Here is a 20,175-nt window from a genome sequence, read left to right on the forward strand (position 1 = left end):
ATATATATATATATATATATATATATATATATATATATATATATATATATATATATATATATATATATATATATATTAACATTATTTTTCTTATATACTTAACTGAATAATTTGTTCATTCTTATATTATGTTTGTGTTATATTATTCTATTATAATCCTATTTCAACATCAGAAATAATTATTTTAATAAAACTAAGTATCAAAACATATGTATACTCTTTTTATGACATATTTATTTTATTGCATAACGCAATGTAAATATATGATGAAATAAGTAACCAAGACGATAATATATATTTCGTATGTTTAATTAAACTTAAAATGGACGTTACAGATTGTGCTTTGGGTGTATTTCGAACCAATCGAATAAGTTTTTTCCATCAATGAAAAAAAAAAAGTAGTCGAAATTAAGTATTGTATACGAAGGAGAATTGATGCCACAAAGTAATAAGGAACAAAATAAATAGAAATGTAAATGTGGATTAAAAAAAAAGAAAAAAAGCGTAATTTATAACTTTATTGAAAAAAGAAATTGGACTACAGAGGGACAGAGACAAGAGAGTCTTATTCTAGCTTTGTCTACCCATTGAAGGGGTAAACCAGGTTGGCGTATAGTGTAGTATAGTATCTCACACGATGCATAGTAAGCAAAGAAAAATGGGAGCAGAACTTGGAAGTTGAAGAAAGAAGAAAAACGAAACTGTTGAAAGTCAACAATTCAAAGCATCATCACGATGGCAGCACTTGTAGTTAACAGAAGAGACCTCCATGACACGGCCGCACGTGGGGTTGGGGCATGTGATGGTAGCTATGACATTTGAAGTTGAAGTATAGTCCTCGCATGGTTGAATGGCAGATATCTCTTTTTCCTTGGCGTCGTAGTACTCCTTGAAGGCAATGTCGAATCCTTCTCTCTCAAAGACTTTACCTTTCCAGTTTTGAAACTCCGCCACTGTCTGGTATACAGCCTGCCCATGGCAAAGGTGCTTAATGTTATGCCCTTTGCTCAGAATGGCCCATCCTTGTGGGTCTCGTTTCAAGCAGAATAAGCACTTGACAATTTTTTGAATCTCGCAGTCCACAGCCTCTTGGTGTTTCTTGTTCTGCTTCTTCCTTTCCACGCCAATCCAGAAACTCGGAACACTGTTGTTGGGTTCACTCTTCCCCTTCCCCAGTTGATAGTACTCTATTATAATATCCGCTCGCTGGATACTCTCGTTCATTTTTATCCTTGACAGTTCGTGTGTGAAGTTTTGGATCCATGCACTGTTGCTACCTCCATAGATAAAGATGTATCTGTTCTCCTTAACCTGATTCACATCGTAAATTAAATAAGAAATGCTTCTTTAATCCCATTTTACCGACATAAATTGAAAAATGCAGGGTACCTGCAGTCCTGGTGTTGCTTTTAAGATTAAATCCCAAAGCCACTTCCATTTTAGAGTGAGTTCTTCACCATCAATTTTCCTGAAAGGGAAGGCTTCTATCCCCCATTCAAAGATCACTTCCAGGGCGTTTTCATTCATTATTGTACCTCTGGGGCTCAACAACGGGGCAATTGGCTGAATATCAAAATTCAACCTTTCTCTATCCTTTATTATCTTCAACCCTGGTAACTCGTAAAAGTATTCCACCACGTAAAATTTGATGCCACTCTTCAAAGCTTTGAACTGTTCCCTACTGCCCTCGTTCCACTGTTCCACAATGGGGATCCACAAAATCTTAAAATCTTCTTTCTTCAAACCTTTTGCTTCTTTTGGATCCTCTTGCAGTCTGTCGTACATTGAATTCAAAAGCGAAATCTCATCTTCAACGCTGTCCAGACCCGAGATGAAGAGCAGCACGTGTTTCTGCCTGAACACTTCAATGCCCTGTTTGTGGCATAAAAAAAAATCAAAAACACAAACATAATCACTCAACTCGGTTTCTCTCCATCCATAATTAGGTTGCAACAATACCCAGTTAATACTTTTATTGCAACAAAAGTAACGAACTAACCTTTGTAACTAGGTTGCTCCCTTGAAATATCTTGGGATTCTCAGGCCCCTTTTTTTGAGGGTAGATCAGAGCCTTCAAAAAGTCTACAATATCTTTAGGCCTGTCAAAGATGTTCCTGATGATAACGTAATCTCGTACATTGCCTGAACAAATAAAGACAAACTCTTATTATACCGTTATAACAACCTTAATCAGTCTCCAAACTCCAAAGGATTTAAGGAACAGGAAACAAATAATTTATCAACCTATTTGCACACTGCAATGTCCAAGATGCGTTGTCAATTTCTCAACAGCAGCGGAAAGCCTGAATTTGTATTCTGATAACTTATAGCTCCTGATCAAAACAAACAATGTAAGTTATACAATAAGATCAATGTTTTTCAGTTCGAGTCCTGAGTTAAAAACTTGGATATGAGTTGACTAGATGAAAACTTACGATACACCGACAAGGTTGCCAGTGGAAGCAACAGTGGCAGCAATTGTCCAGTATACAACAACAAGGATGGCTTGAAAGGCTTCTGTCAAGTCAGGCACGTCCTCTGGATCATAACCATCAGCAGCATACCTTGCCCACTCTTTGATTTGCTGAAACGCTGTCACTGTGTACGTGACAAGTTCGGCAACAGCAGATACATTCCTGCTCTGAACTTGATTCAGCTGCCTCAACGAGTTTCCAAGCACATCGTTTGTTTGAAACTGAGAAAGGTGCACGAAACTCCCGTACTCCAAAGACAGAGCAGCTATTGCTATCAGCGCTTTCGCATCCCAGGAATAGCATTTCAGATGTTGAAGTATCCACATTGTTGTCTGGTGTACGCAGTGCGCAGCAGCACGTGTGGATATCATCTGTGTCATGGTTTGTATATAATTGTCAAATTAAATACTAACCACACCTATTAGATTTAGATGATCTACCATAACATGTGCTTAAAAATTAACCTGGCAAGAAATCAGCTTCAGTGTAACGAATTCTGGTTTGGAACTGCTTGCGGAAATCAGAGATTGGCTCTGTAAAACAATTAGAAAGTTGAAAGTTAGCTACTCCATATAGCTATTCTATACAGTGCATTATGCTCTAAAAAAATATAAGGGACATTAAATTAAAACATTTGTAATAATTAATCAACGATGCTATTTGTATTACTGAAAAACTGAATATGATGAACATTAGAAATAAAAAATAGTCGACAAAATGGATGGGAATTACCCGAAGGACAATGTTGGAGACAAGGCTGTAAAGTTTATCTGTGTCGCAAATTTCATCGTCATTGAGGTGGGCTAGATAAACAATGTCGAGGATCTGATCGTCAGTAAGATCAAATGGATTGGGCAAAGAGGCACGATGTTGGATGGAAGCTGTGCCACTTTGAGGAATCAAAGCGGTAGTTGAAGTTCCATTAGACAATGCCATGGTGATTCAATGTGGAAGTAGTATCCTCTTGTATTATGCTTTGCTCTGGCTTTGGTGGTGATGATGCTCAACTTATATATAGGTGGAGTGCGTGTGAGTTTTCCTTAAGCACAGAGATATCTCAACTCAAGAAAAGAAGAGGGACAGAAAAAGAGACAGAGACAGAATAATATGTAAAGTAGCTTCTGATACGGTGATTTCTAAACGTGAAGCATGCTGCGGCAATGTGGAGTTCACAACAAGGCCCTGCAGCTTTCTCAAGCTATCTCAGTTAACTGTGACATCACAAGACTAAGGATATAATTGGGATTTTGTACAAACTGCTGCAGGGAATTTATTTATTTTTCTTGTGTCTCAAGTTAATACAGCCAAACTTTTACTTTTGGGATTATATGCCAAAAACAAAAAAGTTCTATATATTTCCAGCTATGATAAAATGCTATGTCCATTTTATATTGTTGCTTATTTCCGATAAAGATATATTCAAGAATGTACAAGGTGTTTATATGAAATTCTTATTAGTTCACATGTGATTTTTACTGGTAACATTTTTTTTTTATTTCACTCGTAATTTTGAAAATTTTATAACAGTTTTATAACAAACTATAGATTACAAATTTATTATTTCGCTATATGTTTCTTTTGTGATAGTTATTATCATCCTCATAAACAAAAATGGTAAAAAAAATACATAGTTATGTTTTTTTTTTTACTTGAATCAACATATAACTATTAGAAAACTATAAATTGGAAAAGAATATATAATATTAGGTTGGATAGAAAAAATAAATATATTTTTAAGTATTTTTATAATTATTTCATCTGAAGTATAACTTTATTTCTATAACATCACTTATTGGTGCAAAATTTGATGTTATACATTTGAAACTCCAAATAAAATAAGTTATTTATATGATGAAATACTAAAATAGATGTACTGATTATAATCAAATGTATCATCTTTATGTTCGTTAATGTGAAATAATAATGAAAATGTTAGTTATTAAGTGAATCTATATCGTCATTTGCTTCTTAACAACAAAATATCATAGATTTTAATGAATAATAACATGGTCACAAACTCTAGAACTAAGTGAATTTCATATATCTCTCGACAATCTTTGATCGTAATGTGAGAAAAATGATATTATATATTTTGAGTGTAATGTGTTTTTTATTTCTTTAAAAGAAATCAAATTAGGTTTTAATCGGACAAATTGTTTTTCTTAATTCCATCGATGAATTTAAAATTACTTTTTTTCGGCGTATCTTCTGACGGTTTCTAATGTCATTCAATTTTAGTCATTAGTACTTTGAAAATTAAAATAAAAATAAAAATTAGAGACATGGAAATAAGACAAAAAAAAACTACAGATTAAAATTCGATTAAAAATTTAGAAAAAGGAAATGCTTTTAACGAACACTAGCTAGCTACCTAACAGAAAGATACGTACCATGCACTTTTGGATCAATTGGTTACCAATAAGACAATAGTATTAGTAGCAGGCATGGAAGGGGTAAAAAAGTAAAGGTACCAATGGTCCCATATAGAATAGAAGCACAGAGAAAGACAATGTTTTGCCAAAAACAATAATGGTTACAGACATGAGAGTTGGAAATAAAAGCTTAAACGTTACATGCAAGATTTATTTTTGTTCTCTTTCTCGTGACCTTTGTTTCTCTTTGTTATAATTGAGTCAAACATTAATATTTCTATAACAAGTTTTTTCTTTAACGTTGTTCAGTGTTCTTTAAGTTTGTTTCTTGCTTTTCTACTTTGTTTCTTTCCTATATTCTGTGTAGTTGTTAATCTTTGTGAAAAATATACATCACATACCAAAAATAAAATAGGGCTAACTTGCTATATTATAATGTCACAACGGCTAGAATTGTGAGAGATTCGTAGCCAATGTGAAATCATAAATATCTTACTAAAGCATGTTTGAATAATTTGCCAAATGGATCTTTAGTTGCTTCTTCAAGAAAAAGTTATACCACGCTGTCGGTATCTTCTAATTTCACTTTCTTTATGCATTTAAGTTGTTAAGATGAAGTGTATTATTTTTTTTTATTATTTTAGTATTTACAATAAATATATATATATATATATATATATATATATATATATATGATAAATTTAAAAAAAAAAAAAAGCATTCTTTCTTTTATTCATAGGCTGCCAATATATATACCACTAATAAAGGTAAGAAAATATCATTCCTACCAATATTCACAATTATATCCATAAAAAATATCATTCCTACCAATATTCATAGAATAATATATTTATATTCTTTCAATATTTCATAAAAATAAATAATTCATTTTATTTTATTTTGTATTTCTTTGTTAAACTTGCTACATATAAACAATGAAAAAAATAAATAAACTTATTTATTTTTTTAATTTCACCAATTCAAAAATTCTATTTTAATTTATTATCGCTTTATTTTTATCTTCGTCTTTTTTAATGGTATCTTTTATATCGAGAAAATGATAGATGATCTTGTAACTTTTCATTCCTCACAAATATTTTTTTTAAAATTTAAAATAATTAATTGAAAATTTTAAAATTATTTTTTGAAATATTAAATAAAATTGTATTAATATATAGATAAAATTGTATAACTGAACAATGTTTTATATATATAAAACAATGTGTGTATTATATTTAAGTTTTAGTTGTATGGATGGTGATAGTAACATTTAAATTGAGGGGTTGAAATAGTAATTTGCAGATGGTGTATGAAGTATATAGTTCGGGCTCTAACTGGTTGTGGTAGAAAATTGGGCATAATAGGGGTGACTTTAGTAATTGGGGTGCGAATAAAGATTTGAAATTTTCGTGTTTCTTTAAAAAAAAAAATCCTTTCGTTAGTTGTTCTTCAGTTCTCCTTCCTCCTCTCCTACTCCCCAACTTACAACACCTTTCTCTCTTACAAGCTTACTAAGAGATAGTGTTGAGTATCAAAAGAGAGTTTTTGTCTTCGGTAAGTTCCTTCTTCTCCATTCTTTCTTAAATTTCTATCTCGCCCTCTACGGAGTCATGCATGGCTTGAGATTTGTTGGGTGTAGGGAGTTTTTGAGTGTGAGGTTATTTATGGGGTGTTTTATGGCTAGTGTTTGACTCTTTTGAGGTAATTAACAAGTTTAATGGCGTTTTGCTTCATCCTCTTAAATTTTTGCTATCTTCGAAATATAGGAAAAACCTAAGGTGTGGGAAATTAGGTTTTAAATTTGTTGGGAGTAGTCAGGAATTTAGGAAGAGTTTTGGTATTTTTTAGGTCTTTTAATTTGAATAGGTGGGTGAAAAAACATTAAGTTTTAAACCCTTTGATGACGAGGGCTTTTGGGTAGTCATATTCTTGAAAGTCATTGCTGATAGAAAGAAGAAGAAAAGATAAATGAACACTCAACTCTGTTGTCATTTCAACTGTTAACTTTGCAGATGTAAATTGTTGTAATTAGCTATAAAACAGAGACATGTGACAATTCAACTGTATTCTTGATAGTATGTGTTATGCAGATAGTGTATTTTTTTAGTAAACCGTCATTTTGATCTTCGAATTATTATTCTCTCTGATAAAACGGTCCTTAAAAATAATTAAGTAGTTATAGCAGCAGTAGAATCGTGCTCGGTATTTCTTTAATTATTGGAAAATATCTTAGATTAGTCCCTGAACTTCACTGAATATCAAGGATGTGATTTGTGCACTAAGAGAGCTTCCAGCAACTGCACATGGTCATTATTTGGATCCCAGTTCACTGACTGTAGGAGCTTCGAGTCACTATACCCTCATTATTCAAAATGTAGTTGTGGTTACAAGTTAACAGCTTTGAGAATATATATTTAAGATAAAATGTGGGTATGCATCTTGCTGGATAAAATTTGTATTAGATTAAAATTGCAAAATGTTTTGTCTAGCAACATAGTATGAAGTAAAAATGTGTCTCTATTTGAGAAGTTGTAAACTGGGAAAGTTATATGTTTATCTATGATTGTTAGTGTCACAACTCTGTGATTTCCTAGTACAAAGTGACTTTGGTGACATTAATACTAGTCTCGGAAGATTAAGATATTGATACCCATCAACCTAATCTTTAAAATGCACTGCTAACTTTGTTGAAGAATACTTGTGCCTTTGAAATTTGAATTAGGTACTGATATTTTTTTATTCGATGGCAGAAGAACTAGGAACAAATAAACAATGTTTCTCAAAGTTCAGCTGTCTTGGAATGTCATCATTGCTCCAGAAAATCTGCAACCACAAGGTCTGATGCTACAGAGAGCAATCATCATCCGCCTGCTGAGTGACTTTGCTATGAAGAAAGCAACCAAAGATCTGGGATACTTTCTTGCTGTGACCACACTGGAGAAAATAGGGGAAGGAAAGGTCAGACAGCATGGGGATGTGCTCTTCCCTGTTGTTTTTAATGCCATTACCTTCAAGATTTTCAAGGGAGAGATATTGGAGGGTGTTGTCCACAAGGTTCTAAAGCATGGAGTTTTCATGAGATGTGGTCCAATTGAGAATGTCTATCTCTCACATTTGAAGATGCCTGATTACGAATATGTTCCTGGTGAAAATGCTTGCTTCATGAATGACAAATTGTCAAAAATTGGAAAAGATGTCACACTTCGCTTTTCAGTGATAGGTACTAAGTGGATGGAAGCAGATAGGGACTTTCAAGCATTGGTCAGTTTGGAAGGAGATTATCTGGGACCAGTCTCCACTCCCGATATTTAACTACATTATCTTTTAGGTTATGTTAGTAACGGTTGTTTTCTTGTTGAGAGCAAACTCATTTTGTCTGTGGGACTTACTCTTTTCACCTTCCTAATAGAAATCTTGGAGCCTATTAACCAAATTAACTACATTATCTTTTAGGTTATGTTAGTAACGGTTGTTTTCTTGTTGAGAGCAAACTCATTCTGTCTGTGGGACTTACTCTTTTCACCTTCCTGATAGAAATCTTGGAACCTATTAACCAAATTAATGATGTGGAGATTAGTTTGTGAATACCATAGCTTTTCTATATTGTTTGTTGCTTTCTTATGCATAATATCCTTTTGATATAAAGCCAGCAATTTTTATAGCTTTTATTCCTGGAACAAAAAACTTTATTAGGATTGTTCTGCAATAGATGAGCTTTTTTCATGTGTAGTGGAGTTCAGGTTGCTAACTTGTCTTTGTTAATTTGCATATTGATTAAAATATGTACAAAAAGAAATTAGTGGAGTCAGTTCTTGTTATTAACTATAGTGGTGTACTGTACACCTGTAATTTATGGCTTGTGTACTGCATAAATTAGTAAAATTCATGTATTGTATGCACTTACTCTGAGACTGATTGATTTCTGAAGTTGATAAGTGGTTGATAAGAAAGTTAGGGTTGCATAGTGCAACTTGCAAACTCTAAACCACTATATTTATGTTTAAACTTATGAATTATGATACAAAGAATTAGCCTTGTTGTTTTTTGACTTTGTTGCTGTTACAGATTGTTTAGCTTGTATAATAAACTACCAAAGTCAACACGATAATATAGGTAGTTCTTGACACTTGTGTGTTAAATATGAATCATCTAGCATGATTTTATAGCAACATTTGTTATTTTTGTGTTGTTATTATTTAATAGTTTTAAAACTGAAAGAACTCTTTTAATAAAAATATTGATTATTTTTTTTATTTGTATAGTTTTTATATTTATATTTTAAGTCTTAAATAATATAATAGTATTTTATTTAAAATTATTTATTTATTTGATTTCATTAAATTTTGTAATTTAATAAGTAAATGTTAATTTATTTCAATAGATCAAATGTGGGTACAAGTTCAACACAAAGTTGATTATATATATTAATGAATACATTAATCAAGGTACGCGTTAATATTCTTCAATATATTGATAACATAAAATAAGATTATTTTTATGAATTTGTGGAGAAAGATGACGTTAAGTAAATTTAAAATAAATGAATGTTTATGAAATCGAATAATATTATTTTATGAGTTTGTGGATAAAGATGTTGTAAATTTAAATTAAATAAATATTTGTAAAAAAGAACCATATTTTGATGATAAACTTTAAAAACTAGTATTTTACGTTGATGTAAACCTAAGTATAATTACTACTTTTTATAATTGAGCATATCAAACTCAACTAGTGAATAATAAGAAATTAAGTGAGAAAAGATGAAAATTCAATTGGGAGCTCTTAATTAGTCGAACTCATGCATTAAGGTTAAATAAAAAAAAGACAAGACACGTGTGAAAGAGAATACAGAAAGAATGACCAAACATAAGAAACAATAAGAAACATGTTTATAACACAATTACTTATTTTCTTCTGTTTGAGTTTTAATTTTTTTTTTCCTTTTGAAATTGAAAATTTTGATTTTTAGGTAGCGTTTGGATAGAAGAGAAAATTGGAATAAATAGATTTGAGGAAATGAAACAAAATATTGTAGTGTTGTTTATATTAAAAAAATCTGAAAAGATAGATAAAAGGATTTGAATGAAAAGTTTATAAAAGTTTGTGGTGTATGGTGACATGATAGATTAAAAAACTTGCTTTAATAAATAAAATTAGATCAATAATATTTTTCTTTTAAAGAAAAATAAATATGTTATAAAATTAAATATAAACAGTAAAAATCATGTTAAAATAAATTTGAAATTGTTATTTAAAATTACAAAAAAAATTATGAATATAATAATAATAATAATGATGATGATGATGATGATAATTAATATATTTATTTAGTAAAAAAATTAAATCTAATAATTTATATATTTAAAAATAAAATCATTTTTATAAATTACAAAAAAAATTATAATAATATATATATATATATATATATATATATATGTATGTATATATAAAGAAAATTATATTTATAAATTACAAAAACATTACTACAATTATAATCATTAATATATAAATATAATAAAAACATAAAACTAATTATTTATATACACACAAGTAAATAAATTATTTTTAAAAATTAAAAATGTATGATTATAAATATTATTATTTTTATTATTAACAATAATATGTGTATACGTAATAAAAAATTAAAATCAATTATATATATATATATATATATATATATATATAAAGAATAAGATATATAAATATATAAGAATGATAAGGGGATTGAAACAACACAAAATAGATTTTGTCATCACCATAAATATGGGAAAAACTATTCCACTTTTTTCCATAATCAATTATATCTCTCTCACACATGAGCAAAATGTATTTCTTACTTTAACAAACTTCTAGCTGTAGTTCTCAAGAAGCTAATCACGAGATTATTTTTGTTTTTCTTGAATGATATATAATACATCATCTGTATCTCTTCATTCTTATATAGATAAAAATTTCATCCAACAAATCTGTTCTTCCACATAAACAAATATCCAACAAACTCTTACAGGTATCCTTAGTCATTAACATTAACAATATCATCGTATAATACAAACACAGTCTTAAATTGTAAACTTTTATAAGATTATAAAACTAGATTTTCATTTCATTCTAGATGTATTTAAATTTGTTAATAGGTATCATTTATGTGGTACATATAATTATGCGTAACCCTTCTTTCTTCTTGTCATGAATTCTCTTTTATGAACTTTGAAAAATTCAAAATTGTATTTTTCTTTGATCTTAGCTTAGATTATAAATTTTTTTCCAATCAATTTGACATTTATCTTCAATCATTTTTAAGAGACACTAATTTCTTACGTCAATTTGTAAATTTCTTTATTTTTTTCCTCTCATATTTTCTTCTGTATTTTTCTTCTTCTTCATATTTGATTCATTTTGTAATTACATGTATATATTAATATTTTAAAAAACAAACACACTTTAATAATTTTATAAATTAATTTCATGTTTCTAAAAAATCTACATATAATTTTTATAGTCGTTAGTGTATCTCATATTCTCATTTCATTTATACGATCCTGATAAAGTAAAGCGGCATCTTGTTGTAAATATTTTTAATTTCATATTATTTAATCATTAATTCAACAAATTAAATTAAGATTTAATTTTTTTTGTTAACAAAACCTAATTAACGCTGTTAAAATGTGTTATGGGTTGGAATATCTAAGCTAATCTAGTCTATTACATGTTCGAAGTCTATTATGAGTTCGGATTAAATTAGATTAAAAAAAATATTGAAAATTTTATGTATGTTAATTTTGATTTTGGTTTATCTAAATTGTTGTGAGTTGAGTTGGATTATTAATCTACTTAATTTTTTATTTTATATTTGTTTTTTTAATATTTGAAATTTAAGCTGAATTTTTATTGTATTTAATTATATTATATTTTTTCTTTTGAATTATCTTTTAAATTTAACATTATTTTTAATTGAAATTTATTTAGATTTAAATTAAAAAATATTGTTATTTTTTTTAATTAAAAAAAGATTGTGATTCAGTAAATCAGTCCATAATAAGTCAGGTCAAATTCAAATTTTTTTAATTTAATAATAAGTAAACCGAGTTGAATTGATTCAATAATTAATCCATCTATGGTGAATTGGGTCAGATTAGACTAAATGACCCATTTTAATTACAATAACAACCTAAAAATAACTCTTATTCATCTATTCTACTTTTAAGAATTATTAAAATAAACAATACCATATTTTTTAACATTACTTGCTTTAAATTTATTCCATAAATGAAAATTTATTAAATTAAATTATCATTAAATACTTTATATTTTTCTTGATTCAAGTTAACGAGTGCCTAATAATAATTTTTTAAGCCCCAAGTAATTATATATTATATTTATTCAACAAATATTCTAAAGTACAAGGTTTCTAAAATTAAAGTATATAACACATTATTTATTATTTAATAGACTAATTTTATATTAACAAATATTTATGTACTTTTAAAATTTTCTTATTAACATATTCAAGTAGTATTAATAATTAAAATATTTGATTTGAGATACATCAATCATTATATTCATATATTTATCATCTATATATTCAAATTAATAAATCAAATATAATGTTTATTGAATAAATATTATTGTAGATACATTACTTTATCTAAATCATTATCTATATTATTATTATTTCATAGTTAAAATAATTTATATTAAAATTATAAAAAAGTTCATCATATTTATGGAAGGATGTTGTCATTTCCTTATGATATCTATCCTACTAGCTATTTGACTATTGTTTGTAGTCTCTGATGCGGCTTAATGGATTCGATTTCTGTTCCCAATCCTAAACCTAAACAAATGTTTTGCCTGAAATGGCCATGGAATGAAACAAACCCTAACTCTAGTCCTAGTCCCTGCAAGTTTGAGGGTCCTTGGCCATTGAAGTCTCTCCAAAACCTTGGTTTAATAGCTTTCAATTTTGCGAGCTCTGTTTCAGGTTGGAAAAAGAAAACGACTCTCACACAATCGGAGGCAGAGCAGAGGGCATTTGCTTCGGCTCTGGCAAGCGCCAAGGAGGCGACTTTGGTGGAATTCTACTCACCCAAGTGCAGGCTCTGTAATTCCCTGCTCAAATTTGTTTCCGAAGTCGAAACCCGGAACTCTCACTGGCTCAATATTGTCATGGCTGATGCTGAGAATCCCAATTGGCTACCTGAGGTATGAAACAAACCTTTTCACAAACTAAAATGCGCGTGTATACGAAAATAAACTAAACTGTTGAATTTTTCCATATTATTTATTCTAGAAGCTTATGTCTTAATTTCTGTGTTATATAATCCATCCTAAACTCTGAATTATGTTTTGCATAGTGAGGGACTGAGGTGACCAACCCTTGTAGTATCAGATAATAGAGTAAGTTTATACTCTAAATTATGAACAACATCTGAATGTGGCTGACCTAGACCATGACTATAATGTTATTGATTGAATACTACTTTGAGAAATAAAAACATTGTTCATTAAGTTTTCATCTTCAATTTAAACATGTAAACCATGTTGGATAACTATAATTTTCAATGTTCATCACTTATATAAAAATTCCCATCAATTGGTAATTTTCATTGTTATGCTCTAAAAGAATTAAATCACGATACTTGAAAACCTGTAGTTTCCACTGACAGGCGCCCAAATAAAAAGCGGGTTAGAATGTGTTAGTTGCACCAGTTAGTTAGATAAGCTTAGAGCTGATTGGGTATACAAAGAAATAAAAGGAAAAGATATCACTCTTAGTTTGGAGTGGAATTGGGAGAGAAACACTGGTTTGTATCATTAGTTTGTATTTCCTTTGTACCGATCAGATAGGTTTTTTATTAAAATAAAGATTATTATCTTATCCGATTTTCTCAGTTTTTTTTTTTAAAAGATTTCAGATCTGCCTTCATTGTTCAAATATTATCTTTAGAAACATTATTGGCTGGTGGAGCAATATAATTGAATAGTACCTTCAGGAATTTCTGATGGATTGTTACTGATTTCTGCAAACCTTTAGTAGTAAGAAATAAATAAAAAAATACTCGGTATTTGCTTTGTGGGTTTCAGAAGCAGAATGTTGTTTGGCTTGTGCTGGCCTTTGAGAATCCCCACATGGGATCAAACTTCATCTCAGCCAAGGTCTCTGTTTGGCTGCATAAATTGCATAGGCTTGGTAAATCCAACTGACATTTTTTTCATACAAGAGTTCATGATGCTCTGAGTGTTATTGGTTTCACTTCATTTCTGTTACTGGATTGTTGTAGAATAATAATGGCCATTTAGTATAACGGAAGAGACAGAACAAATGAACTAGTAAATCTAGGAGACAGATAAGAAGGCTGTTTTTCTGACAAGCAGGTAGGAAAATAAAAAATAACCTATTACAGTTTTGGGCAAATGAAACTGAGTTACAGCAATTAAACCCTTTTCTTAACAGAAATACTTGATAAAAATAATATCTATCTATTGCAATAGATCTAATTCTGGTATATAAAATAATTTTCATAAATAGGAACTAAACGACTAAAATAATACTTTTACAATAACTGTTCTAGAGTAGTATGGACAATACCCATGCAGCCATGCAACAGCATAGGTGTTATGATGTTAGCTATGCTTTTTCTGTTATGGAGATTGGTTTATATGCCATTGGATTGTGAAGAATATAAATTTTGGTTTGATGTTTTGTAATTCTTTTATATTGTTTTGTTTCTTTAATTGTTGTGTATAAACTTACATACCAGTTTGGTTATTAGGAAGAATTTAATGGGAAATGGGGGTTTAGCAAATAATAAGATAATTATTCATTTTACGCTGAACCACGTTTGGGCAGACCTGACTAAGCCATTAGGTTCAGGTTCTGTGACTGTCTCCTGCTCCAGATCATGTTTTTTACCTCTTCAAGATGCAGACCTGTTTGTCAATTTTGTTTTCCTCAAATCTGATTGTCGTCAATATATCCCTTTGAAGAAGTATTGTATTGTTGACTCTTCATCTCTGTAACTTTGGCCTTTTATTTTTATTCATTCTTTCAGAATGACCTCTACATGCAAGCAAACCATGGAAATTTTATTTGCACTTCTGTTGCTGCTTAAATTGGCCTTAACCCAGTATCTTGTCTTGGATTATGTACAGCATGCATTGATGCTGCTTCCATGTTTAACCTTACCTTTCAACTGAAAAAATGGTGCTAAGTTGAATATCTCAATTATCACCATATACTAATAAAAATTGATGAATGGGCAATGCCCAAATTTGTCCAAACTAAGACACCCATCCTAGGATCACACTTCAGCCAAAAGGTTCAAAACCTAATTTTCTAGATCCATTTTCCATATATGTCCTTCGGTTTATATAGTTTCTGTAGAAAGGTGATTTCGGCGTATACCCATGTGAAACTTGAGATGATGGTTCTGTGAAGAAACATCAGTTTTTTGGAAGGAACTGGAAGAACATATTACATATTTTAATTATAAAGTAAAATACATTTTCAATAGATACATGAGCCTTTATCTTTTTCTTGATGGAAGCAGTAGAATTTCAAATTTAGGAAGCAGTTGAAAGTTTTGTATAAATACCTCAGCTTGCTATTCGTAGAAATTATGTTGAGCTTGAAATTCCTTTTAAATAGTTCAAGCACTCAAGACTATTGTATTACCTTCATTTTGGTGTTTTTTTCTATCTTCTGATTCCTGAAGGATAATGTTGTATAAAAATCATTGAACATATTAGTTATTTGTTTAATATCAGGAGAATCCATTTTATTCTCATTACTTCTGGCTGACTTGTTTTTGAATGTTCGTATCGCAGCTCCTTCATTATGATGTTAGCTATGTTCCTTGTTTTGTGCTTCTCGACCACAATGGCAAGGCCCTGGCAAAGACAGGTGTCCCAAGTAGTCGTTTACACGTTATTGCAGGAATCTCCCATCTTCTCAAAATGAAGCGCCCTCAACAAAAATGAAAATGACGGATTATGAGTAAGTGCACGGAAACCCAGATTTGTTTATTGATGTAGATGGCTTGAATTACATTTTATACAAACAGTTTATTATCCTTCTTCCTTTCTCATCTCCTATTTTTATTTTTTATTTCCTCTGTCCATGTTTCTGGCGCATAGTTTAGAACAGTGAACTTGAATAATCTACCTTAAATCCCTTGTCACTTGTCAAATATTTTATTAGCGAACTATATTCGGTTCAAAAAGGAAAAATAGACAACAATTATTTTGTTTTACGAAATTACTGTTAAATTTCAAACTTGTGATTTTTATTTAACATCTCATACATTTTATTTGTACTACTACTATTATTATTATTATTATTATTATTATTATTATTATTATTATTATTATTATTATTATTATTTATAACTATATATAAATAGATAAGTTGTTTTAGAGTTGCATGTACTATTTTACTCTTATAATTACTACAAGTAATTTTCTTTAATAATTTTATTTACACTTTTCAAATCTTTTTATCTTGTCTAAATATACAGTACATTACAAACAACCTATTATTTATTATGTTATTACCATTCTTATTTTAATATATGGTCACAAAATGCTTTTTTTTTTTTATTATTGATAATAATAATAATAATAATAATAACAATAATAATAAATATATAGATATATGAGATAAAGGGACAAAGGTAGAGAGATGTTAGTGGTGGGAACACAACATTCGTTAAAAGGACAAGATGTAATCTAGGAGTAAAAGAACGAGGGTTACATTAACGGTCTAATATAGTTGGACAAGAGCACAATAAAAAAAAGTTATAAACTATTAAGGAAGATTGAATTTAATTGTAAGCTTGTTGATCAGGTGTGACTGGCTCGATGTTGTAACTTGGGTTGTCTCTTTTTACATATATTTCTGGATTTGAAAATATTTTTCAAAATGTGTATTCTAAAATATATATTTTTAAATCCATTTCAAAATACATATATTTTCAAATTCAAAAATAGTTTATGAATTGTATAATTCAATTTTTTTAATACATTCTAAATTATATAATCTGAAAGATATTTTTGGATTTGGAAATACATTTTGAACTGCACATTCTGAAATGATTTTTTTAATGAATTTTGAAATGTGTATTTAAAAATGTGTTTTGGATATAGAAATATTTTTTGGATTAGAATATAATTTTCTTTTAAAAACGTATTTTGAATTGAACAATCCAAAAAACATAAAAATATTTTTTGATTGGTACAATTCAAAATGTATTGAAAAAACATTTCAAAATGTATATTTTAAAAAATATTTTTAGACTCCAAAATATTCACATTTTGAAATACATTATACATGCAAAGACAACTTTTATTTTTTTAGTATAATTTTATTAAGAGATAGTTTGGAGTTTAAAGTTTTATAGAAGGTGTAAGAAGAAAAAACTGGCGGTAGAAGAAGAATCAGCCGAATACTAACTCTAATTTAAATAAAATTGCTGATGAATAGTTTAAGTGGAAAATCTTTAGTAAAAATGTCTACAGCATGTTTAAATATTTAATACCCTCATAAAATACGAGATTAACAGCTATATGAAAAGAGCTTCTATTATTATTATTATAATATAAAACAATTAAACGTAAACGAGAATAAGTTGGATAAGGATCATTGAAAAAGTAGGTGAGCCACATGTTTCTGAAGCAAGAGCTCAGTACTCCAACATATATTTTTAACATTCGGAATCATTCATACTATATTAATAGATTTTTGAGTTTGACACTATTAAATTAAAAACACTTAAAAATTATGCTCGCTAAAATTTAATTAATTAATAATTAATTTTTCTTTAAATAATATACTTGCATTTTTGTATATTTTATACTAGTTATTTTTCTCTGTCTATTATCTTTCAATTTAATCAAACAACTCTATTTTTTTTTTCCTCATCTCTCCCCTGTTTAACTTTTATTTTTCTCTTCCACTTTCCTCAAATCCAAATAATGGCTAATTGTTTTCTACGTATAACACTAGGTTGTCAAAATGAGTGTTTAAGTGTATATCAAAGAAGAGTCTACAATCATATTAATTATATTGAAATATTACTTATGTATATACTAATACTTTTTTTTATATAATATAAATTATTATATTTACTAAATATGATATATTTATTATATATAATAGTATATTAATCATACATTTCTTTAATTGAATTTATATTAAGCAATTGTTGTTAATAAAATTAATTACAAAAGATATAGGAATAACATATAAAAATATTACGTTTATAAAATTTAATAAATATTATATCTAATAAAAGTAAAGGTCAATATTATATAGAAAATTTAAGTATATGTATAACTATATATCAACAATATATTAATAAAATTAGTAGAGTGGGTATTTGCTATAATTTGAGGTGATTTCATAAATTTGTCATCAATAGTCAATGACGTTAGAAGGGTAGGATATTCAATATTATACATAAAAAGTAATTAAAAGGTTTTGTAAGAGCATTTATGTAAAAAATCACCCACTCTCTAACACCATTCTTTTTTTTTTTTCATTATTCTAACAAATTTATTCATGTTTTTTAAAATTAAAATCCGTCACATAAAACTTAGTACAGAAAAGTATAATTCTATCAAATCAGAATCTTAATTAGAGTAAATTCATTTTTTACCCTTTTATTAAACTATTTTAGAAGCTTTGCATGCATGAGATGTGTTGCTTGCATGTGGCTCAGTTAAGCTCAAGATGAATTTAAGCCTTTTTATGATTGTTAAAGTATGTGATCTTTAATCTTATTTGGATGTACAAGTATTGCATCTTGTCATAGTAAGTGTTCTCGAAACGTAGTTTGCGTCAAGAAACTTGATTTAGGTAAGGAAAGACAATTCGTTTTCTTTTAATACTCTATATTGAAGGACTTGAACATGGAGATGAGGTGGTCACTAAAGTTGATAATCGGTATAGAAAATTTGTGTGTTTAATATACAATAACATTTGAATTTAGAATGAGATGTTTAATTTAATTATTGTTGTTTTGTGAAGAGTGAAATGGGCATAATATATTATTAAAGTCAAATTAGATCAATTGATACTATTTTAGAACTAAATATTACATATTAAATACAAGAAATAAGNAGAAAAACTCAATTTGATGATGTAACTTGTGATTTTGAGTTTTTGAATTATACAGACTTGATGGACGAGTCATTTTCTTATTGAAAAAAAATTCAATTATTGATAGCTCATAGAGCATTGCTTGCTGATTGGACTTAAAGACTCCTAGTATTTTGATTTGTACAAGTAGATGAAAAATTGAAGAGCTCAAAGTAGATTACTCGTTAGACAAGTTAAACATTGTTGGGAAGACTTTTCCCAATATTTGGGGTTGTTGTTGGATGAGCCATATTCTTACTGAATGAAACTATTCTTGTAAAATATTTTCGTTTTCATTTGTTGGAGGAAAGTTTTCGCTAAACGAGCCAAATGTTAGCTAAGCAGAAGTGTTTTATGAACTTTAAAAAAAATGCTTTTAAATGCTAAAATTGATTTATCTTTCATTGTTTTTTTTTTTTATTTGATTAATATAGTGTACTTGGGTATTATATTCATGCTATGAAAATAATTATTTCTAATTTATTAGCATTTTTATGATGAGTGTTATGTGATGCGTTTGATTGAGAGATGTATTTGTGGAGTACATAATGATTTAATTTCATATTTGATATGATATGAATATAGTTATTTTTATAGACAAAATAATATGTCGAGATGTTGTATGTAATGTATATAACTTGGGATTTTGAAGAAGATGATCTCTATTAATATTAAATCACATAGATGAAAATATTAAGTGATGAGAGTTAACAAAGGTTCTAATGACCTAGTCTGTAGTGTAAAAAAGAACTGTTGTATTTCATAAGAAATTTACTGTGTGAGTGAAAGTAGTATAAATGGTGCAAATATCTGACTAATTCAATACATAAGTCTATCTAAAATAGAGTCAAGTGTTTGTGTTGATTTGATATGACATGAGAGGTAACTGATTAGGTTGAGAGATGTTGGACACTTAATTATTTGTTGTGATATGATTAGAAGAATGAGTTCATTTATGAATAATATCTCCTATATATGAATGAAGAGATTAGTTGTGAAAGTATTTGCTTATATGAATCTATTTAAAATAAATTTAGCCTATCGCCTTTGTTTGTTTTTTTTTTCGTGATGTTTTACCAAAAACTTATTTTAGATGGAGGATTTAAGTAGTAAGAGATCAGAGATAAATTGGAAGAAAATATTATATATATATATATATATATATATATATATATATATATATATATATATA

General features: G+C 28.6%; 3 protein-coding genes across 5 annotated transcripts; 2 read left to right on the forward strand and 1 right to left on the reverse strand.

The window, feature by feature from the left end:
• Nucleotides 1–483: 483 nt before the first annotated feature.
• Nucleotides 484–3,466, reverse strand: LOC106772832 (protein SIEVE ELEMENT OCCLUSION B). Its single transcript, XM_014659440.2, has 7 exons — nucleotides 3,207–3,466; nucleotides 2,939–3,007; nucleotides 2,436–2,845; nucleotides 2,245–2,333; nucleotides 2,000–2,142; nucleotides 1,390–1,872; nucleotides 484–1,311 (listed from the first exon to the last, which is right to left on the reverse strand). The coding sequence occupies exons 1-7, from the start codon at nucleotides 3,408–3,410 to the stop codon at nucleotides 712–714; spliced, it is 1,998 nt and encodes a 665-aa protein (XP_014514926.1). The 5' UTR covers nucleotides 3,411–3,466; the 3' UTR covers nucleotides 484–711.
• Nucleotides 3,467–6,266: 2,800 nt separating this feature from the next.
• LOC106771240 (DNA-directed RNA polymerase V subunit 7) lies at nucleotides 6,267–8,431 on the forward strand. Of its 2 annotated transcripts, none has more exons than XM_014657185.2 (2): nucleotides 6,267–6,400; nucleotides 7,597–8,431. In XM_014657185.2, exon 2 carries the CDS (start codon nucleotides 7,619–7,621, stop codon nucleotides 8,156–8,158), a length of 540 nt encoding a protein of 179 aa, XP_014512671.1. In that variant the 5' UTR covers nucleotides 6,267–6,400; nucleotides 7,597–7,618; the 3' UTR covers nucleotides 8,159–8,431. The 2 variants fall into 2 exon arrangements, with proteins under 2 accessions (XP_014512671.1, XP_014512673.1); XM_014657187.2 differs by having other exon boundaries at nucleotides 6,270–6,400; nucleotides 7,600–8,431.
• Nucleotides 8,432–12,586: 4,155 nt separating this feature from the next.
• LOC106771083 lies at nucleotides 12,587–16,098 on the forward strand. 2 transcript variants are annotated; one of them, XM_022785303.1, is made up of 3 exons: nucleotides 12,587–13,048; nucleotides 13,931–14,036; nucleotides 15,674–15,812. In XM_022785303.1, exons 1-3 carry the CDS (start codon nucleotides 12,650–12,652, stop codon nucleotides 15,685–15,687), a joined length of 519 nt encoding a protein of 172 aa, XP_022641024.1. In that variant the 5' UTR covers nucleotides 12,587–12,649; the 3' UTR covers nucleotides 15,688–15,812. The 2 variants fall into 2 exon arrangements, with proteins under 2 accessions (XP_022641024.1, XP_014512469.1); XM_014656983.2 differs by lacking the exon at nucleotides 13,931–14,036 and having other exon boundaries at nucleotides 15,674–16,098.
• The last annotated feature ends 4,077 nt before the right edge of the window (nucleotides 16,099–20,175 follow it).

Source organism: Vigna radiata, chromosome 8, assembly GCF_000741045.1.
Source record: "Vigna radiata var. radiata cultivar VC1973A chromosome 8, Vradiata_ver6, whole genome shotgun sequence".
In the NCBI taxonomy this organism is placed as follows: domain Eukaryota; kingdom Viridiplantae; phylum Streptophyta; class Magnoliopsida; order Fabales; family Fabaceae; genus Vigna; species Vigna radiata.

Excerpts from the sequence above, each read along its gene's own strand:
- LOC106771083 (XM_014656983.2), top strand. The coding sequence starts at position 12,650 with ATGGATTCGATTTCTGTTCCCAATCCTAAACCTAAACAAATGTTTTGC. Across the intron at positions 13,049-15,673 it reads ATCCCAATTGGCTACCTGAG|CTCCTTCATTATGATGTTAG; the intron begins GTATGAAACAAA and ends TTCGTATCGCAG.
- LOC106772832 (XM_014659440.2), bottom strand. The coding sequence starts at position 3,410 with ATGGCATTGTCTAATGGAACTTCAACTACCGCTTTGATTCCTCAAAGT. Across the intron at positions 2,846-2,938 it reads TGAAGCTGATTTCTTGCCAG|ATGATATCCACACGTGCTGC; the intron begins GTTAATTTTTAA and ends ACCATGACACAG. Across the intron at positions 1,873-1,999 it reads GGAGCAACCTAGTTACAAAG|GGCATTGAAGTGTTCAGGCA; the intron begins GTTAGTTCGTTA and ends TGCCACAAACAG.
- LOC106771240 (XM_014657185.2), top strand. The coding sequence starts at position 7,619 with ATGTTTCTCAAAGTTCAGCTGTCTTGGAATGTCATCATTGCTCCAGAA.